Source organism: Seriola lalandi, unplaced genomic scaffold (assembly GCF_002814215.2).
Source record: "Seriola lalandi dorsalis isolate HSWRI2012SDOR001 ecotype SW California unplaced genomic scaffold, Sedor1 jcf7180002054317, whole genome shotgun sequence".
NCBI lineage: Eukaryota > Metazoa > Chordata > Actinopteri > Carangiformes > Carangidae > Seriola > Seriola lalandi.
Genome location: NW_019524870.1, coordinates 976,848 through 997,648, shown reverse-complemented (window position 1 = coordinate 997,648; position 20,801 = coordinate 976,848). Strand labels below are relative to the sequence as shown.

The 20,801-nt window shown below is 41.1% G+C and overlaps 2 protein-coding genes across 3 annotated transcripts in view; one reads left to right on the top strand and one right to left on the bottom strand.

Moving 5' to 3' along the window:
* Positions 1–685: 685 nt before the first annotated feature.
* Positions 686–20,801, top strand: part of acsf2 (acyl-CoA synthetase family member 2) — a 27,122-nt gene continuing 7,006 nt past the window's right edge. Inside the window, exons 1-10 of the mRNA XM_023406825.2 lie at positions 686–1,029; positions 3,036–3,231; positions 5,427–5,555; positions 5,663–5,716; positions 5,809–5,927; positions 6,655–6,817; positions 8,630–8,725; positions 9,277–9,428; positions 11,316–11,407; positions 11,908–11,984. Coding sequence (XP_023262593.1) covers positions 911–1,029; positions 3,036–3,231; positions 5,427–5,555; positions 5,663–5,716; positions 5,809–5,927; positions 6,655–6,817; positions 8,630–8,725; positions 9,277–9,428; positions 11,316–11,407; positions 11,908–11,984 — 1,197 coding nt within the window. The 5' untranslated portion in view covers positions 686–910. The remainder of the gene's footprint in view (positions 1,030–3,035; positions 3,232–5,426; positions 5,556–5,662; positions 5,717–5,808; positions 5,928–6,654; positions 6,818–8,629; positions 8,726–9,276; positions 9,429–11,315; positions 11,408–11,907; positions 11,985–20,801) is intronic.
* The window catches only part of chad (chondroadherin), an 8,739-nt gene continuing 145 nt past the window's right edge, over positions 12,208–20,801 (bottom strand). Inside the window, exons 1-4 of one of the 2 annotated variants that reach the window (XM_023406826.2) lie at positions 19,921–20,801; positions 16,306–16,469; positions 15,151–15,308; positions 12,208–14,469 (exon numbers count right to left, since the gene is read on the bottom strand). The exon at positions 19,921–20,801 is cut by the window's right edge and continues 145 nt beyond it. In XM_023406826.2, the coding sequence (XP_023262594.1) occupies positions 15,167–15,308; positions 16,306–16,469; positions 19,921–20,748 (1,134 nt within the window). In that variant the 5' untranslated portion in view covers positions 20,749–20,801 and the 3' untranslated portion in view covers positions 12,208–14,469; positions 15,151–15,166. Of the gene's footprint in view, positions 14,470–14,502; positions 14,611–15,150; positions 15,309–16,305; positions 16,470–19,920 lie in introns of those variants that run through there. The other variant, XM_023406827.2, reaches the window with a different exon arrangement.

The window sequence follows — 20,801 nt, the reverse complement described above, 5'->3', positions numbered from 1 at the left end:
GCCGCTAACACTTGCAGACACCATATCTTTCTGTATTGAGAACTTTTATTTTTAATTCATAAAACACATTTAGCCAATAATAGAAATGTACTTCATTCTCAGTGCAGGATTTTTACAGTGGGATATTACTCCTTTTTGCTCCACAACCACCTGCTTTTGAAAGTGTAAACTTTTTGAATGCAGGTCTTGCTTTGTGGAATTTCTCAAATATCTGAATACTTTTTCCACCAGTGTCTGTTACCATTTGTTTTTTTGTTTTGTTTGTTTCTTTTAGTTTGTTAGCAGAGGTGTTAATCACCAAATGAACAAACGTGTCAGTGGGAGAGGACAGGAGAAGTGGTTTTAAATCTGCCTCCAGTCAAAGAGGTGTTTTTCCTCTTGGTTTCTTAATGTTCCTTCACTGTAATGTTATGCGCAAAAATGATGTTTGTGCAGTTTGACAGTAGAAACTTTTCACATGCATGTACTGAAGGAGGTTTCTGTGCTCACGTTTAATCCTAATGAAATGTAACTGACGTTTTTACTGATCCACTTAACTCCTATTCTGTTCATAGAGTCTGTGGTTTCCGATAAGGGAGAAGGAGTAATTGAAGAGACATAGGTATTCCAAGCAGAGTGTTTGGTGTCATGCTGTCTCTACAGTTTCAGTTGTAGTGAAGGGTTGGCGCCACCTGCAGGACGGAGCTGCTTCATGGAAACATTGTGGCACCGCTAAGTTAACCCAGACGGATCAAGGTCTGAGCACGGAACTGGAAACAGTTGCACACTGCCGATCACTCCTTCAAAAAGATCAACTTTCTCCCGACCGCCGTCAGGCTGCGGCTTTCCTCTTCCGCCAGGACTAAGCCGTCAGTTTAACTCCGCCAGAGTCAGTGAAGAGAGGGGCGGTGGGCTGCAGCTGCACACAACAATGATCCCCAACATCGTCTTTCGCTCCCAGTCTCTTTGGAACAACTGCGCTCTTTCCAGAGTTTACAAAGTTCTGCGGGCACCATGCTCCCTTCAGCCGGGACCAACTGCAGCAAGTCGGTGAGTAGGAAAAGAAAATAAACAATCATATTCTGTAACATTCACCAATCATTAAAACTCGTGAGCCTGAACTCACTCACTCAGTCACACCTTGAAAAACAAACATTTTAAATCAATCTCCTTTCTTTCTTTGTCCACAACTTTTTATTTTGATTATGTAACACACGCTTGCTGCGAAAGATCATGTGATTGTAACATATTTTAAAGTTGTTTGCAGTTCTGCAACACTTGTCCCACATGTAGTATTGATTTCAGCTGTGCTATTTGTGTGCAGTGTGTTTTCTGCTTAATTTGTAGTTTAATGGACGGAGGAAGGAAGGGGAGGAGACAAACGAAACACCACTGTCCAGCACAGCACGTAGCTGTACATATAGGTTGCTCTGCTGCTAGGCAGCTGCACTGTACTGTCCATATGTTCAGATTATTGTGTCCACACCCTGCATTACTGTAACACACTCAGCAAAGGTTTTTTTGCAGCCTGCAGGTGGTTTTATCTGATACAGTTACTGGAATGATAAAGTCACTGGTCTCAAGATAAAACAAGAGAAAAGGAAGTCTGTTGGTAGGCCACAGCAGGGGTCAGTGGTGACCTCAATTTAAGGTACTTGTGCTTTATGGTACTTTATCCTTTGACTCCTCCACTACAGTTATTTGACAAGTAGAGTTAAAAGATTTTAAATAAAAACATGATAAAATACACACACCATAAAAGATTAAACCAGTGGTTACCATCTATTTGTCTTTTTGCCACTTACAAAACCAATAAATTACTGTTTGGTTTGGTCTCCTTGCCACATTTAGGATGTTTCCCTGGTTTCATTAAATAACTGTTTGAGGTCCAAAGATGTAAAATTGTCAGTTTTTTTCTCAGACTAAGCAAAGATGAATTAAAAGTCCAAAAACTGAAAAAAGATTTTTGTAGCGGTCCTTTTTTTTCCTTCCTCCCCAACTCCCATCAATCATTATGACCACCTGTTTAGGAACTGTATCAACTAGATAAACCTGCTAAACCTGCTTACACATTGTTGCATATCAGTCACAGCAGCATTTTACTGCAGTACTTCTGGTACTTAAAATACATTTTGTTGCTCGTACTTTTGTACTTTTATTTAAGTAGGATTTTGAAGGCAGAATTTTTACTTGTAATTAAGTAGGCTTTTATTGCATTGTTGTATTGGTACTTAAAGAACCATCCAGGCACGTCCACCACTGCCTGCCAGTATCATAGATTTTTCTTCTTATTTATTTTGGCATTTTGTCTTTATTGGACACTTCATAGTACAGACAGACAGGAAGTGGGGGGAGGCATGCAACAAAAGTTCCAGCCGGGGAAGTTTTAACTACATGAGCAGGAAAATGCTCCCTTTTCTTCCCATCAAACATTTTGATGTTGATGATTTGTCATGAACTCATTTATACAATCAGGAATTATTGTGGGTCAACCTGCTCCCCACAGTCATCATACAAAACTACACTTGACCGTTAGTTTGTGGTGAGTCACAGCTGCTGAGGTGTGTCATATGTCACAACGCAGAAGTTAAAGACGCTGCCTCTTTTCTGTGACTTTAAAGGCGAGAGGGAAAGAGATCATGATTTTCAGACACAACTATGGCTCAATCGATCAAGCATGGATCCTACATTTCCGATAATACAACTCAAAAGCATCTTTCATCACCACTCCAATTTGTCACAATTGATTTTGTCCTCACTGAGTCAAATGAAGATACAAGATAATTGGTTTTAGTTTGTAAAATGTTTCTTAAAATGTTTCTTAAAATGTGTCCTATTTCCAAATTTTCCATCCAGCAGTTCAAAACCCAAATATTTTCAATTTACTGTCATCAAAAGCAGGTTAGGGTTAGAATGAGAAAGAACCCTAACCCTAAAAGGGGCAGAATAGATAACTTGTATTGGTTTTCACACACATATTCAGAACTCTGTTTAAGTTTGACTCATTTTACATTTGTAAAAATGTCTGTAAACATCTAACTCCTGTTTCCCTGCAGTGGCATCCACGTGGACTCTCCGCCTGTCATCCCAAGCCTAACTACGAGTTATGCCCACGGCACCTCATCAACAACTTTGCTCCACACTACAATAGGAGAGTCTTTGCTGAGGACTGTGGAGCGCTGCCCTGACAGAGAGGCGCTGGTCTTTCTAGAAGGCGGCGTCCGCAAGACATTCGCACAGTTTCAGCAGGATGTAAGTTTTCCAATAAAATCAGAGTCCTTTCTGTACTCGAGAGCCAGTGATTTTCAGGTTGGTTGAGGTGAGATGTCAGAAAACCTAGACAATGTTTTCTTGCTTGAAAAATTACTGAAAGGATTAATTGATCATAAAAACAGTTGCTGATTTTCTGTCTTTCCATTTTTGCTCCACCTGCTCCTTCGTGCAAACTCCAAACCTATAAACATTTCAGCCATTTGACTCCAAAAAGGCCAGTGGAAACACTTCATGTCCAGTACGGCAGTAAGGCACTTTACTTTTATACTCTGACGTGCCTTCATTTATCACTATGCACTCAAACCGGTTTAGCTTTGAAGCTGCAGTGAGTGATATGCAGAATTTTTTGCCCCAGGTTTCACTTTTCAGGAAACATAAAAGTTGCCCTCTCTTGACAGTGCAGGTATTTTAGGTACTAATTGAGCCTGAGAAAAAGCCTGTAGGCACTATTTAGGGCTGAAGAAAAGCACAATGTTTTCTCTTAAAGGAACTGAACAGACAGTGGCAATACATATCATTAAACCAAACCTACATCCCTGATCACATTTATTTAAAGAGACGTAATGGTGTTGTATATAATGTAATGTGTTTATTGATTTTGTCTTTTATAAGGGACAAACAATCACAAAAATATTAAATATTAAAGTAAGGAGGAAAAAAGGGTAAAAAAGTTTGTTTTGTCTGTGTAATTGTACTATGTTACCACAGTATAAATATACAAATGAAATTCCTTCATTCAAAATGTTACATAAGTAAAAGTATGTTTTAGCATCAAAATATACTCAAAGTAAAATAAGTTAAAGTACTGTTTATGCAGATGGACCATACAAGAATAATATATTATATCGCTGGATTAAAATTGATGCATTCATGTGTAAGCATCAGCAGTGTTGCAGCTAACTACTTAATATTGCTCTGGGTATCTTAGACCATAATAAACACCAATAATGTAAGTTGATTATAATTTGTATTAATAATCTAAATCTTAAAAGTAACTAAAACTGTCAAAGTAGCTTAAAATGGAATTACTCAAGGAAAACAGGAACTTCAATGTTATACTAATCATTTACTATTTATATAAGTGATGATGCTGCAGTAAAAAGGACTAGTGGAGCTTTTTCACTGAGGACATGACTTGTCAGGGCAAGAAAACACAGCAGTGACTGTAACTAGAGTAATGACATGTCAACATTTACTCAAAGGTCTTCTTCCAGTCACCTACGTGTTCAGTCCTGTTCAGTCTTTCAACTTTCACCCAGTTACCTTAAAACATTTCATGTGGATTAGGGGCGGAGAGTTCACAAACACGCACTGATATGACATACTGATGTCAACCTGACACAGAGAGAAACAGTCTTAAGATAGCAGGTGTCATATAAAACCTCTTAATGATAATTCCATAACTAGGTCCTCTGTAAATGAAAATTGAAATACTCATTTTTGCTTACGTTACTTTTTGCTATCATTATTCCTGCATGGTCATGGTGCTGTCTCTACTTGACAGGCACTAACTACAATATGACCTCATTGGAGATTAATGGTTTAATAATATGAATGATTATTTTCTTTTATATGGAAAATCATCATGACTGTTGAAAAGGGACCATGATATTATTATACCAAGTATTTATGGTCCTCGGAAGTTTCGAGTGTTTTCATTTATTTCATTTCACACAAATCAGAAAAAAACTCAAGTTTGAACTCAATGTTTGTTAATGTGTTAGACTTTGCTCTTCACAAGCAGGGTGAGGCAACAGCATTGCAAGATGAAAAGTAAAATTTTAAAAGAGCTGTTGCTACATAGCCAACATTAGCATTAACAACTCTCATTATTTCTATCACTTCTTTTCTTCTACTGAAGTTAGAATGCTAACCAGCTAGCCCCGGTCTGGCCAGACTGTCTGATAGCGAGTCACTGTAGCATCCAGTCTGCCCTGAAGAAGTAGTGCGGCTCAGATGGAGTATTATACCCTCTAGTCTTGTTAACACAACTATGGCCGAATCTCGATCTTCCCAAGAATGTTAAGGAAACAGCTGTCAATGCTAACGCCAGCTATGTAGCAATAGCAAAACATACAAATGGCTCCTTTTTTAAAAAAAAAAATTATGTTTGGACAGTATCTTCTTCAGCTCCACTCATGAAACCAGTTCATGTCTTTGTGATGTCTCTGTAGGTGGATCAGGCTGCAGCTGGACTGCTGGCTCTTGGCCTGAAGAAGGGGGACAGGCTCGGCATGTGGGGACCCAACACTTACGAGTGGGTCCTGTTCCAGTTTGCAACAGCCAAAGCTGGAATTATACTGGTGAGTCACAGCTGCATTGTCTTTGCTTCAGCTCTCATGTCAGTCAAGCTTGAGTTTTTTTTTTCTTTCCATCGTGAGCAGCTTGTCCTTGTTTTACCACCCATCAGGTGTCAGTGAACCCGGCGTACCAGCTGCAGGAGGTGGAGTTTGCGCTGCAGAAGGTCGGTGACTTTCGCACACGGGTTTTACTGTCATGACACGCAGAGACTGCGTTGCATTAGAAAAGCTGAATCCTCTGCTCCTCTTCTCACAGGTTGGGTGTAAAGTTGTTGTGTGCCCCACGCAGTTTAAGAGCCAGAAGTACTGTGACATGCTGCGACGCATATGTCCAGAGATCGAGTCGTCCAGCCCATCCGACATCAAGAGTGCCAGGTACAGACGCTGGTGTCCACCCGTCACTGTTCCTGGTTTCTAAGTTTTCACAGCAAACTACACAGAAATCACACCAAGATGAGTCCCTGTGTTGTGTCTGGGAATTTAGGGGTCAACACAACTACACATGGTGTCTTTTTAATTCTAATATAAATTAGAATATCTGCTAATTCTGATATTTTTTCAGAATAAAGGCCTGGTCACACCAGAAATGCTATTTTTTAATTTTACAAGAGAACCGACTTGAAAGATGAAAACTAACTGGTTGTTTTTGCAAATCTAATTCTGGTGAACTGCCCCACCTCCATTAAAGAGCAGCGCACAGCCACCCCCCACCCCCTCCTGTTCTTTTCTATGGGAACCATCCAGGAATGTCTCACAGGCAAATTGAACTCGATTTGAAAAATGTACTTAATCCCCACAAGTGAATCCGCTGACGGCGACTGATTTCTGAACATTGTGGGTGAAATGAAACTGGAGGAATCTGATCTCCTGACCTCAGTATGTATGTGGAAAAATTCCCAGCAGCTGCTCTGTTTTTACATGTACAGTGAGATTCATGTGTGTCCTTCAGGGAAAATGGATTGTACAGTAACAGGGAGAGACAGTTGAAGCTGCCGACTGTCACAGTATAACATGGAGGCCCTCAGTTACAAAACATGACCCATATCTTTTTTTTTTTCTTCTTTTTTTCTTTTTTTTTTACTTGTTTGGTTTTCCCCCTCAGACTTCCAGATCTCCGCTCCGTGATTGTTCTGGATAGTCGACAGCCGGGAATGCTTCATCTGGACGACGTCATGCAGGCCGGCAGCAGCCAGTACGTACAACAGCTTCAGGATCTGCAGAAGAAGCTCTCGTTCGACGACCCAATAAACATCCAGTTCACTTCGGTAATTGTTGCATAATTCCTGCTGAATTTAATGAATCTCAACGACCCTGTTGACGTCTGTGTGAGCTCGAGCATGTTTTTTGGTTTGAGACGCTTTAGTATTGAGGGAATTAGGGAAAAGTGGCTTGATGTCCTTTTTTCCTCCTCCTGGCCTCCTCCAGACGAAGAGACATTCATTCATCTGGACGTTTAACCACCGGCACACTTATGATTTTACTGTGACACAAACACAAATGTCCCCTTTTGGACATGCAGTAAATAATAAATGTTATAAACCGATTTTCCATAAGAAGAGTACAGAAGTCCTGAGACCGGGTGAAAAAAATAAAAACATGTGGGCATTTTTTCCTACACAAAGTTTCAACTCTACCAGGTCGCCAAAATGCTAAAAGAGAAAAACACAGTCCATCTGTTGAAGAAAATTCAGTCCTTAGTTCCAAGTTCGCTGTAATGGTGTGAGTGTATTGGTTTTCCAGAATACGATGACTGACACAGAGCAGGTCTGAGGCAATAGACTGACCCAGAATGAAGGGCAGGGGGACAGTTATACACTTGTCTGATTGTTTCTACACTGTATGTAAATACATCCATACAGTGTAGAAACAATCAGAATCAGAATGTGCTTTATTGGCGAAGTATGTGGACACATACAAGGAATTTGTCTCCGGTTTTACAGTGCTGGTTGGTACATACATATACGTATGAATATATATACAGTTAAAAACAAGACAAGAGTGTTGGATGGGTCAGACAGTGCAAAGGAGCAATGGAAGTAGTGCAAAAAAATATGAGATAAATATGCAGGCAGGGGATGAGTGTATATGTACGTTGTCTGCTATATTGCAGTGTTTGATGTCAGGGGTTATTGTTCCTGTGTGACTGATCTAAGTGTTCGCCAGAGTGATGGCTTGTGGAAAGAAACTGTTCTTTAAAGGTAATTTCCTCTAGAGGCCTTACAGTGTAACACCTAGGGTCAATTTACCAGGGGGCTCAAAAGGAGGATCAAAAGATCAAGGGGCCAACCCAGTAAGGTTATAGAATTGTTCCCAGGTGTTATTCAATCATCAAGTTTTCACTCAGGAATGTGTATTATCTTTCTCACATCATCCAACCAATCAAGTCAAACTATTAAGATCAACACAAGACACAAACCGAATAATTGCAAGTAGATCAGCTGATGAATCGATTAGCCAGTAGACAGCAAAGTAATTGCTTCTTATCTTCCATCTTGATGATCTGCTGCTTTTCTCTGTTTCACATTATTGTAAACTCAGTATGTTACGGGTAATATACTGTATAATATATATTTGAATATATTTATATTTGGGTTTTGACCGTAAGATAAAAACGAACAATTTGAAGACGTCACCTTGAGCTCTGAGAAACTGCGATTTTTTTTTTTTCAAATTTCTTTTCAATCATTAATCATAAATCAATATAACTGACAGATTAATAGTTTATGAAAATAAATAATTGTTAGTTGCGACCCTGATTGCAAGAAAACCATAAAAAGTAGGAACACACACTTGCAGTATATTTACTTCCCTGTTTAAACATCTATAGAAAATAAAAGTTTATTGTAGATTATCTTGAGTTACAGTTTATATTCTCAAATTCCTCACATGCACTTTCAGTTCACGTTTTTAGCTGTATTTACAAAGACAGAAACATCTGCTTACCTGGTCTCTGACTGTTAGTGTCACCTTGTTTAGAGAGCAATAGAAGCAGTTTATCACAGTAACCTTGACATGCTGTATCAAGCCATTTTATGGCCTTGTAAATGCTGTAATTTATTTCCAATTTTTGTTATCAGGGCACAACTGGGGCTCCAAAGGGTGCCACCTTATCTCATCACAACATTGTCAACGATGCCTACTTTGTTGGCAGGAGAGTGGGATACCATTGGAGGGTGAGTCTTAAGCAAGACATTATTTAATAACCTCATGTATCATCTGAGAGTTTCATTAAACCTCATCTGACCAGGGAGTGTATTTATTTTGTTATTTTGTTAAGACTGATTGATTTAAAAGTTTACTGATGTCTTATTGTCAACAAATCCCATTAAAAGAAACCAAACCAACAATGAATGTATTCTATGACACAAGTATTATGTGAGGGTGCAGAGCCTGATATATCTCAGTCCTCTGTGCCGCAGAGCTCCATTGTTCAGTCATCAATGACTCGCACTGTAGCTCTGGTTGAACATGTTCGTTCATCACCATGAAAACACACACTGTAGTTTATTTTGACTCTCTAGCCTGGGAAAACCATTCTTGTCATATCGAAACAGTAAAAAAAAAAAAAGTGATGCCTCAAAGCCAAACTGTTATGAAACTTTTGGAGTCAGGCAGAGACGTAGCTTCTCTGTGCATAATGATCAGTTATTATCTCTCAGAAACTGTACAGCTGTCCTGATTCCCGACCTAAGGTTTGACTGTTGTCTCTCCCCCCCCCCTGCAGCCTGACACTCGGATCTGCCTGCCTGTGCCTCTGTATCACTGCTTTGGCTCCGTGGGTGGTGGGATGTGTATGGCCGTGCATGGCACCTCCCTGATCTTTCCCTCTGCCGGATACGATGGAAAGGCCAACATAGCAGCTTTGGAGAGTGAAAGGTAATATCAGAAATCTTTATCCAGTTCCATACATGCACAAGGCAGCTGCACACACTGCTGGCTCCAAGTGGTTGGGGGGGGGGGGTTAATACCCTGTAACAAAGGATTAAATCTGCTTAGAATTGAATCACTATTAATTCTGTACCATGGGATACAAGGGTATGAAAGGGGCTGCTTTGGGATTTAGGGATTTATTTATTTTAAATTGAACAACCAAATCTGAAGGAATTCAGTTGTTAGCTGCTGTTGTGCACATAAAATGATCATCCTATTTACTGTACTTTATTTAGATAGAAATCACATTTCCACATCAGTTACCGAAAATTGTACAATGTACATGAAATCTTGCAACACATCAGGTTGTGTGCTGATGCATGCTGAAGAAAAGAGATTTAGTCTCAAGTGGATCATAAAGACTTCCTGTGGTTGCAGCTCCAGTTGAACACTGTGGTTACTGTGCAGAGTCTGGAAAGCATTTGTCAGCATTTGTTGTTTGTGTCAGACGCTCTGCTTAGGATAGACAATTCCTGAAAGTGATTAGATACTTCCTCTTGTTTTGTTTATCAGGGACAAAGAGACTAAAGGTCTGTTTTTTCAATACTCAGTCTCATGATAATGACATAATGTCATGAAATGTTAAGTTGTTATAAGCTTAGCAAGAATCCAGATTTTAGTCTTTGGGCCTACAGTATTTCATGGAATTGAAATATTTTTCACAGCAGACATCTGACTCGTTATACTGACATGAGGTTTGTTCGAGAAGAGCCAGGCCTGCACAGGATTGATCACCGGCGATCACCGCACAAGGCATGGCAGTTAGATTTCTGTCTGACTTCTTCCTGACTTGCTCTGACGTCATCAAACGTAGGCAACAATAACCTCATAACCTCATGAGATCAAGGTAGCAGCAGACTGCAAAGACTCAGGTTCTGATGGGAAACGCCTGTCCACCCCTGATCTTAGAGCTTATTGGTCAAGAACATGAGGTTTTATAGAAACTCTATATCTTTATTTACGGGGATTGTATGTGTCAGATTTTGCTGACTCTGCTAATAGTTCTCATAGACTGTTTACCCCAAGTCCACATAAAAACAATAGTCGGACACCAGTGTGAACATTAAAGCAGGTTTTCTTGCTGGAACCATTCAAACTACACATTTGAAGATTCTTTCATAATGTGTTTTCAAAGTAATTAATGGAGACTGTTAACTAAAATCACAAGCTGAGGCCCTGCTTCTGAGCCAGAAACAACCTTCACTTGTTCTTTGTCATATTTTTTCCATCTGACTAAAGACGTGTTTTATATACTGTATAGTACGCACCTTTGTCCACTTATATCTACAGTAAATAACCTTGATGTAAAAATATTCACACTTTATTAACCTAAATTCAAAATGGCAATAGCAACATAGAGGGCGAGTATCACCATCCTCAGAAACTGACACTCTTTCGTTTCACTTTACTGTTTCACTTTTACTGTTTCACTTTACTGTTTCACTTTACTCCAGAAAAAGTTGGATTTATTAATAAATCTTCAGATTTTTGAAGCGGCCTACCTATAGACGGATTATGAGGCAATTGGCCTCTGGGTACAGACGAGTAAAAGACTAGAAGAGTTGAGAAATGTTAACAGACGCGTTAGTCCGTCCATGTGCCCACTTTACCTGCTGCTGCAGTTTAGTGCCATCTCCTAAAAGTCATCCAGTGTTGCTTTAGATTTTACTTTTGGATGCAGTTTTTCTTGTCTCAAATGTTTTTCTTTCTGAGTTTGAAAAAAAAATACTGACATACCCATAAAATTTTTATTGTTGTCACGTATTTGCAGGTTTATTCTGGAAATTTGTCAGTGAAGATGAACTCTCTTCATTGGTCCGTTTCCCCTCACAGGTGCACCTTCATCTATGGCACCCCCACCATGTATGTTGATATGGTCAACCAGCCGGACCTGCCTAAATATGACTTGTCGTCAGTGGAAGCAGGTGAGAAAAACACGGATATTCTGCTTTTATACATAACAGCAACATGCACATTAGCTTGTGTGTTCACACCTGGAAGAGCTGACCACTTCCGATCGGACCCGGATCCGAGACGGATGTTAATACCAGGTCTGAACAGGGCCTGTGTCTCCGTCTCTCACTCGCACACACAGTGTAGTTGATGGGCATTACATTGTTGAGTTGTTGTGGCCTTGTTATATAAGACTTCTGCTGTGTTAATCCCTTTTTCTCTCTCACACAGTTGTGAATGTGAATAAATTCATTTAGTCTGCAAGTAATTCTAGGACACTGATTTTCTTTTTATATCCTCTCTACTATTTTACCAGTATGGAGGTGAAATTAGTCTTAAATTTCATTTATAATGGTCTTAAAAAGGTCTTAAATTATCTGAAATTTAACTTGTTGAAACCTGCAGAACCCTAATGAAACTTGTCCTGCTGAAGTGTGGCTTTCACTGGTAACATTTTATTTTTGAACTGCAGGCATCATGGCTGGTTCCCCTTGTCCTCCGGAGCTTGTGAAGAAGGTCATATCTGTAATGGGCATCAAGGAAATAACAGTGAGTCGGTCTTGCATCTCTTTAAAGATGATAAAAGGATCAAATTTATTGCACCACATAAATCAAAAATTCAATGATGCAATACAGCTTTCACACACCAGGAGGAGACAGATCACTAGATTTAGCAGGAGCATGAATGTACAGTAAGCTCTGTTTGAGATCCGTCATGAGGCATCTTGTAAAAAAAAAATAAAAAGAAGTAGCATTAAAGACAAAAAGAAGGTTTTATTTCGTTAAAGGTTTATTGGATGTGAGCACTTGTTACCACTTCCAAAAGTCCAGGAAATGTAAAGATATTGAATATACATTAGATATGCATAAAGTCAACTCTTGTCAGTAATCCTCAAAATTGTTTTGCAAGAAATTTTTCACTTTTTCTTACAATTCAAACCATGTTTTAAAGGGAATCTTTAGATGTCTTCTTGTCTTCTTCACTTCTCATTTGTGTACATTTTTAGCCAAAAATGAACTGAATCCAGTTTTATAAATCTTTGGGATCTCAAAATACCTTCATTCAGGGAAAATGGCACCGGAAGATAAGTAGCTTAGCAAATTATAAGCCTTGATCCTCCTGCTAAACTCAATCACATCTTCCAAGTCTTATCAACTTTTAAACATATTGGTGAAATACGGAATTTAACTTTAAATGTCATGGCTGTTTTTCTCAAGGCGGTGAGGGTGTGAAACTGACATCACAAAGTAGAAAAGAGGATAAACGAGTGTTGATGCCTGCCTGAGTGACAGTTGTAGGATGTTGAGGGGTTTCTCTGCCTCTTTTTCTGTTTTTTATTTTACTTATTTATTTATTTATTTATTTTTGGAGCTATTGTTAATTCATCATTTATACAGATAACCACCAAAATAAAGGAGCATCATCACCTGTTTTAGAGACGTCATGTCCAGTATATTCAAGCTGCACCAATCATTATTTTTTTTTACAATGGAGCAAATGACAATGTGTAATGTGAGAGGTGTCATTTGTAGCAACGAAACCCACAAAGAATTGTCTCCGGATTGTGCAGCTTTATGGAACCTTTTAGCCTCTTTTAGCTCATTGTTTTGGTTTGCCAGCCTATAAATTCTGCTCTCATCAACCTCATTTCTAGCAGCAGCAGCAGCATTGTCCACTACCTGCTCAGCACCAAACAACAAACCAATAATATTAACAACTAACTGGTGAACACAGTGGAGCATTTAGCAGCTAAAGAGCCGGATGTGTTTCTCGGGAGCTGGTGGAGACTTAAAATGGAGCTAAAAGAGAGAGAATACTGGACCTGCTCTCCAGAAACATGGATTCAAATGAATGATAATGTTGATCAGAGTCGCCATGTGCAAATAGGCAATTGTTTGCTAACATAACAAGGAATCAAGTTCTTCCTGCCCTGATCCTGATCCGAGTTTTAACATTGGGTATCTGTCAAGTCTGAGTCCACTCGGACATTTTATATTTACATAGCAGCAGAAGATATTCAATGTTGATTACGTATGTGTCTCGCATATTGAAATAGCAGGTGGAGCCTAGAGCTTATGTTTGACTGGAGGTTCTGTTTATAAACTCAGATTACTGATGTGATTAGAATAAAAGATCGATTGGGAGAAAACTCTGTTGGAGTAACTGCACAGGCGCTCATGGTTGTCCAGTAGTGTTACAGAGTGATGCTTTGTTTAACTCATAGATGATCTTTGTTTGAGCTGCAGAGCACACAAACCCCACAAACTGAATTTTGGCTTGTTATCAAGTTACTCAAGGAAAGTAAAGAACAGTAAAGAGGGGATTGGCATTTGATTGGCTTTTATTTATTTTTATTTTTTTACCGATACCAAGCCTTTTAAATATGCCTGGATCAGCTGAGGACAACTCTAAACATAACTTTATAAGGTGATTGTATGTTTTCAGTTTGTTCCACTGCCCCCAAGTGGCCAAAAAAATCAATTAATTCAGATTTAAACTCCAGGGTTGGTTTTATTTTACATTATTTTCATGCTTAGCAAGACATTGAAACTTATCCTCAGGGGAAAAACATTCAGACTTTTTTGATTTTGCTGTTTATCCTGTTCTCTGAAGGTACTGAATGCACCAGGAAAAGACAACAAATCTGCCCACAACAGTCCTTGTAGCCCTTGCTTATTGACATGTTTCCTTTATTTTGGTGGTTACCTGCAGGTCGTCCACTTCCACTTCATACTTAAGTCTTCATCTTTGATATAAATGAATGAAAATTATACTGATAATATGTCTCACTCCATAAAGTTCTTTGTGTGTGTGTGTGTGTGTGTGTGTGTGTGTGTGTGTGTGTGTGTGTGTGTGTGTGTGTGTGTGTGTGTGACACAGACAGACAGACAGAGAGGACGTGTATCTATGTGTTTACACTAGTGACAACATTTGACAGATGAATAGATGGACAGTCTTGAAGTAGAAGGAGTTAGAGTTGCTTTCGTTACGCGTTGTAGCCGGTCACCTGGACAGGCTCCTCCTCAGCGTCTCCTGTGGAAAAGACACAACGTGAGCAGCCAAATCAAACAGTCTGCCCTCCAGCCAGAGACCCCATGACCTGGACTTGCTGCACTGGACCCCAGGGCCAACATGGAAAAGTTCAGACAGGGACACAGGGCAGGACAGAGAGTTCTGCGGTCAGGAAGAGAGAGGAAAAAAACAGAATCATGCAAAGCCAACCCTGGGCTACACTTCAAAACCACCTCAAACCTCATGTGGTAATATCTGAATCCAATGTCACACCATGCTGAATCTCAGCTGCGAAAACCAGAATAATAGAGCAGCGCAGCAAAGATGTGGTTTTGGATTTGGCCAGAGTGAAGAACAAAACTATATCTCAGTTAAGTCAAAATTTTCAAGCAACAGCCTCACTTGTCACTACGGTTGCATCAAAATCCGGCTTGATATAAAGGGGAAATGTCTCCAGTTACTTATTTGGATGATCATCAGTGACAAAATTTTCAAAACAAAAGCATAAAAAGTGTAGTTTTACTGATTTTACTGCTCCTGGTTTATTAGTATAATTTCAAAGCTATGTGTGAAGATTTCTGTCCCTCAGCAGCTCCTAGTGGTCCCGTCAAGACAACACAATTCCAACCATTAGTTTTTGTCTGATACAGGATTTTTCTTTTTTCGTCACTTCTTCGGCTCGCTCGGTGGCAGGTACTGTACCTGTACGGCTGCGTGTTCAAAGACGTGTGCCCTTCTTGGCTCTCTTTGTCTTGACTCTGCAGCCACTGAAGGCGGTGCTGTCTCTGACTTGCTTGCCTTTCTGTGGAGGTGGAGAAGCACACACTGCATCTGGACGATTGCGGCTGGAGTCCATCCACCTGCGGGTAGAAGCCAAAAGATAAGGAGTGGAGTGTTTGGGACGGCTACTTGGTTTCTCCACGTGTCACAGGATTTATAGCCATGCTGGCGGCGAGACTCCTAATTAGCTGAGGGTGAAGATGTTACTACTGGATGGATTGCCATGTTTCCTCTTGCACATTCATGTCCCTCAGGAGGAACTGCAGAAACGCTGCTGATCTCTTAACTTATGAAGTCAAAATATTAAAGGTGCACAGTGGAGTTTTCATGTAAACAAAGATTGTTTACATTCAGTGTCACTCACCAAACCACACTGTGAGCTCCATTAAACATGTTTAATGCATTTCCTTCCTTAAGAAACATCCACAAAACCGGTTCTTCTTGCCTTGTTTACATCAGTTTTACATGAGTTTTACAGTTTACTTGCTGGCAGTTTTCTATCCTCCCTGTCTTTGCTTGTGCATTACTGTATTTTTGGCACATTCCTGCCACCTGTAGTTCAGTAGAATAGTGTGAAGACATCGGCACCTTGTGTGCGTGCATGAAAAAACACAAAATGGGAATCCACTTTTGCAGGGCTGCAGCTAATGATTATTTTCATTATCGATTAATCTTGACAAATCACTGGGTCTATAAATCATAAGAGAACTCTGAAATGTCTCAGACCAAAGAACCAAAAAAAAAAAAAACCCAAATATCTTAAATTTTCCATGATGTTAATACAAAGAAATACAGTGAATTCTAACATTTAAGAAGATGGAACCATCAAATTTCATCAATTAATTGTTGCAGCTCTACAGTGCTCCATTGGGTGAGATCGAGAGATCAAAAACCACAGGGTGCCTTGAGTTTGTACAGCACTTTTGTTTGCACCAAATACCTGCAAAACTTGAGACATTCCCATTATCCTCAGCTGTACGTTTGTGTTTAGAGCTAATTAGCAAATGCTAACCCCCCCCAAACGTAAGTACAGCGTGACGGTGCCATTTGGTGGCTGTATAGTGTTGAGTCTCTTACCTGCGCAGTGGAGCTAGCTGGCATGTGCAGGTCCAAGGGTTGTTGGAGAGGGTGAGGTTGGTGATGCTGCCAAACTCGAGGCTTTTGGGAAGCGACTTAAGCTTGTTGTTGTCCAGGTGCAGCGACTTGATGGCTGTCACTCCAGCGAACGCACCATCAGAGAACTAGAAGAAGGTAAAGCAAAGCATAGAGTTGTCGTTTTTCATGTCAAAGCACCGACGAATCCTCACTGGGAGGAATTTCAAATCAGTGAATCAATGCAAATCTGCCTTTGTGGTTCTCAGGTTTTGCTGCACACAGTGTTGTTAAAACATGGTTCACACCTTGGCACGGTGACACGCCACCAACAACTGTCCTTGTGTGTGTGTGTCAGAAGGCAGACAGATGCCGAGCGAGGGGAATCTCGCCAGTGTTTCTCTGGCATGAAAGCCTCCTCTCATCCTTCGCTCTGCACCAGCACTTATGTAAACACTGACGGTCACTGCCCTCCTTTTTTCGCCTCTCCTTCATATGCATCTGCGAGGGTGCTAAAAGCTTCAGAGAGGTGCTAGATGAACCGATGCCTACGTTGTGTCAAGTTGTTTCTCATCCAGGAGGAAGAAGAGGGCGGATGAGAGAGAGAGGGGGACCTCGTCTTTGAAGGGTTGTTTTATGCGAGTCTGGAGGAGATGAGGCTGTTTGGAAATTTCCACTGTAGAGCGACAAGTAGCCGAGGGCCTGGTATTTTGAAGCAATGGAAGATGGATGACTTCCAGCATGGCCGAGGTGTTTTCGCTCTTTCTGTCGTCTCCCTCTCGGGGCCACTCCTCTGCCAGGAAGGCACTCGCAAAGGGCCCAATTGTCCATTCAACTGGGGCGATGGCAAGCTAAAAATACTCCTCTTCATGCACTGTGGAACACCCTGCCTCTGTTTACCTGTCTCCTAACCCCTCCTGACCTGTTTACAGGACCCTCCCAGGCAAAGTAGAAAACACACCTCGCTGAAAATAACACTTATGTAATAATTAGACATGCTTGACTGAGGTCCAGCAAACAAAAACAATCTAAAAATACCTGCGTTTGGCTGGAAAATGGCTTAATCTCACCGGCCATGTGTGCTGCGCCCGCCGCCTCCTGCTGCTTCCACCTGGCTCTCACACAGTCCCAGCGTGAGAAGGCTGTTATTTTACAGTTTTCCCCCCTCTGGGATGCTTCCACACTGTGGCACAAGTACACTCAAATATCGGATTAACCTCAAGCATGAAGCAAATGTGCTCTCAGGAATGTCTGTGCTATAGCATAGAGCTTATACTGAATACATTCATACTGGAGCTGTGGACAGATCGACGTTTTACAGGCGGCAGTGAAAACATCTGTCTCTTGTCTGATATCTGAACATCACTACCGAGGCTCCACTGATGGAAATAGAAATTCTGGATCAGGGTCATGTTACCACGCAGCAGCCAGACTTCATATTTGCCATGTAAAATAAAACTTGAGGTTCTAAAAATGTACCAGATTCAGTTTGATGCTTTCAACCATTTCCAGCTGCGACCAAGTATTTTCCAGCTGCCTCACTTGTTGATAGTAAAAGAATTGGTTCACCCAAATTCCAAAAACACATTTACTTAATTACTTAATACCCAAGAAGATTCGGTTCATTTTTTGAACACTTTGTCCACCCTAATACACCAGAGATGTTCAGAGACAATATCCCAGGTTACTCTGGATAATCCACGTGTCTAGTTGTGACCTTTCATCAAATGAATGAATATTAATGTGTTTAAAGGCTCTTGAGACGTCAAAAAAACACATCACAATAGCAACTATTTGATCTATCAGGTTTGACTTTTTTGCTGGGCGCTGACCCTGCATTGTTTCGCCTGTTCCCTCTGCGTTGGCGGAGTTTTCATGCGGAGCTATGGTCGGTGTGAACATGGCCCTAGTGTGGACACGAGCTATGAGCAGTTCTTCAAAAAGCAACCATGCAATTGTTTCATGTTTAAGTAAATTATTAGTGTTGGCTGAATAAATAGTTTTACTGGCTGTTTCATGTCTCTAAAACGATCTTAGAGCTTCTCAGGTTCTAGGTCATAGCTAGGTGATATTATAATATGATGAATGAAGCAACATCGTCTTCAGTGTTAGAAACAGCCACAGACGGAGGATCAGCTCCAGGTTAATTATCACCATAACCTCATGTTACTGAAGATGTCATACTAGCTGCGCTCGTAAAGGTTCGACCAGTTCCCCGAATTAAGACCAGACCATCGACTTGAGAGTGATAGCAGGCTCTAACACTGTAGTCCGTTTATGTTTCAACAGACTGGACTGTGTCTTTCTACATTTCTTTTTTAAAGAAGGCCTAAAAAACCCTTTGGAAGTAATGTTCTCCAACAGTCTGACATCTCATAGTTTGAGAAAAGAGGCTGAGATTTCAGATTGTACAGACTTTCTTAAATTTGTGTAAAACACTGCATTACTTACGTCCCTAATAACGACTGTAGATGCATGTGTTTACTTGTTGGTTCAGTTATTTGTGCAGGTCTGACAGTGTATGTATTGAAAGGTAAGGGGCCCCACTGAGGCTGCATGTGTTCGGGGCCCAGATGTTTGTGCTACGCCGCTGTTTGGTGAAAGTATTCAGTAATCCACGAGAAAAAATATGGATATTTTTGTACTTCAGAAATGTGTATATATATATATTCTGATCACTTCAATCATCTTGTGGCTCCTCAGATTTATCTTTAAAGACAAAGAGACAAAATACAAAGACAAACCCTTTATAGAAAAAAAAAACAACAAAAAAAACAAACTCTGGTTTAGTTTTGTGTATTAAAGTTACGCAGAAATTAAAAATAGTTTGTTTCCACGTCAAGCGAGATCTAAACCCAACAAATGTGGCACATTGTTTGGAAACTCCCACTGGAGAGAGAAGAGTCACAACAGCAGCCGGCAGTTTGCCCATCACTCACATATGGTGATGGAGTTTAAAGCCTTTCCTAACAATTTATGTTATCGGCTATGGACGTCCACAACTTAACCGTCAGCTTGTTTTAACACGCGCTACCTTAAGCATGACCCAAATCACATCTACATTCAATAGATGGAAAAATACAGCATCAGGTTTTAATTATCGGGATCCATTTAGACAAAACCAACCAAGGAATAATGACGATTCTGTGTATGTAAATGCTGGTTGGTTAATCTGATCAGTACTTTGGGCTTGATGATAAACAACCTCTGCAGAGGCATCAGTTAACACATGTTCCCAAACACGGTGTGTGTGTGAAGTGATATAAATGCCTGTCGGCTGTTTGCAGGGGGTGTCGACCACTGGCAAGTTTGTACATAAACGTATGCCAGACCAAAACAAATATTAAGACGGATATAAAAATATAAAGACCTTCTGCCAAGTCTTTAATTAACACTGGGTTTGAATTAATCTGCTTTTCTCATATCTTCTTTCTGGACTCTTTACAAAAGTTTGAAAAGTAGCTGAGACACCAGGAGCACTTTACCTAACTTCTTTAGCAGCAGCACCTTTCAGTGGTTTGAATTTGTGATGTCTGAAGGTTTTAGATATGAGATTCATACTGTCCGTCTAGTAAATACCCCGTAAAAGCATCAACTGACCTTCTCCAGGCTCATGTTGTCCAGGTGTAGTTTCTCCATGTAGCGTCCAAAGCTCTGGAAGGCGCGGTCAGGGATGGTCCTCATGGGGTTCTTCCCCAGCGTGAGTTCCTCCACCACACGCAGTTTGCCCATTGCCGCGCTGGGATAGGTGGACATCTTGTTCCTCTCCAGGTGAAGTATAGCGAGGTTCTCCACGTCGTCCAGGGAGCCCGGCTGTATGGTGGTCAGCTCGTTCCCGCTCATGTGCAGCCAGCGCAAGTCTTTGGCGCCGGTGAAGGTCCCCGGCCGCAGCTCCCGCAGCTTGTTGTCATTGAGCTGCAGGATAAAGAGGTTGATCATGGGGGAGAAGATGCCCTTGGCCAGGTCGCTGATCTGGTTCCCATCTAGGTAGAGGTAGGTGAGCTCAGTGAGGTCCTCGAAGGCGCCGGGCTTGATGCTGTTGATCTCGTTGTTGGACAGGTAGAGGTAGATGAGCTTCTTCAGCCCCTTGAAGGCCTGGGATCCGATCTCTCGGAGCTGGCAGTGCTGCATGTGCAGAGAGATGAGACCCTTGCTCTCGCTGAAGGACCCTGTGGGTATGTTGCCCAGGCTGTTCCTCTGCAGGTTCAGCAAACGGGTGGCCTCGGACACCCGAGGGATCTTCTTCAGCCCGACGCTGTCGCAGATGACGTGCTGGAGGTCGCCGTGGCAGTGGCAGAGGGTCGGGCACTGGCTCGGGGCTCCCTGCACGGCGGGGCCCAGGACCAGGAGGCAGGTCCCCAACAACAACCAGCTCACACAGCGCATCCTGAGAGTGTCACCTTCTTTTGTCTTCCGGTCTTTTAGCATAAGAAGAACAAGCAGAAAATCCTGTAGAAAGCTTCACAGGAGAATCAGAGGAC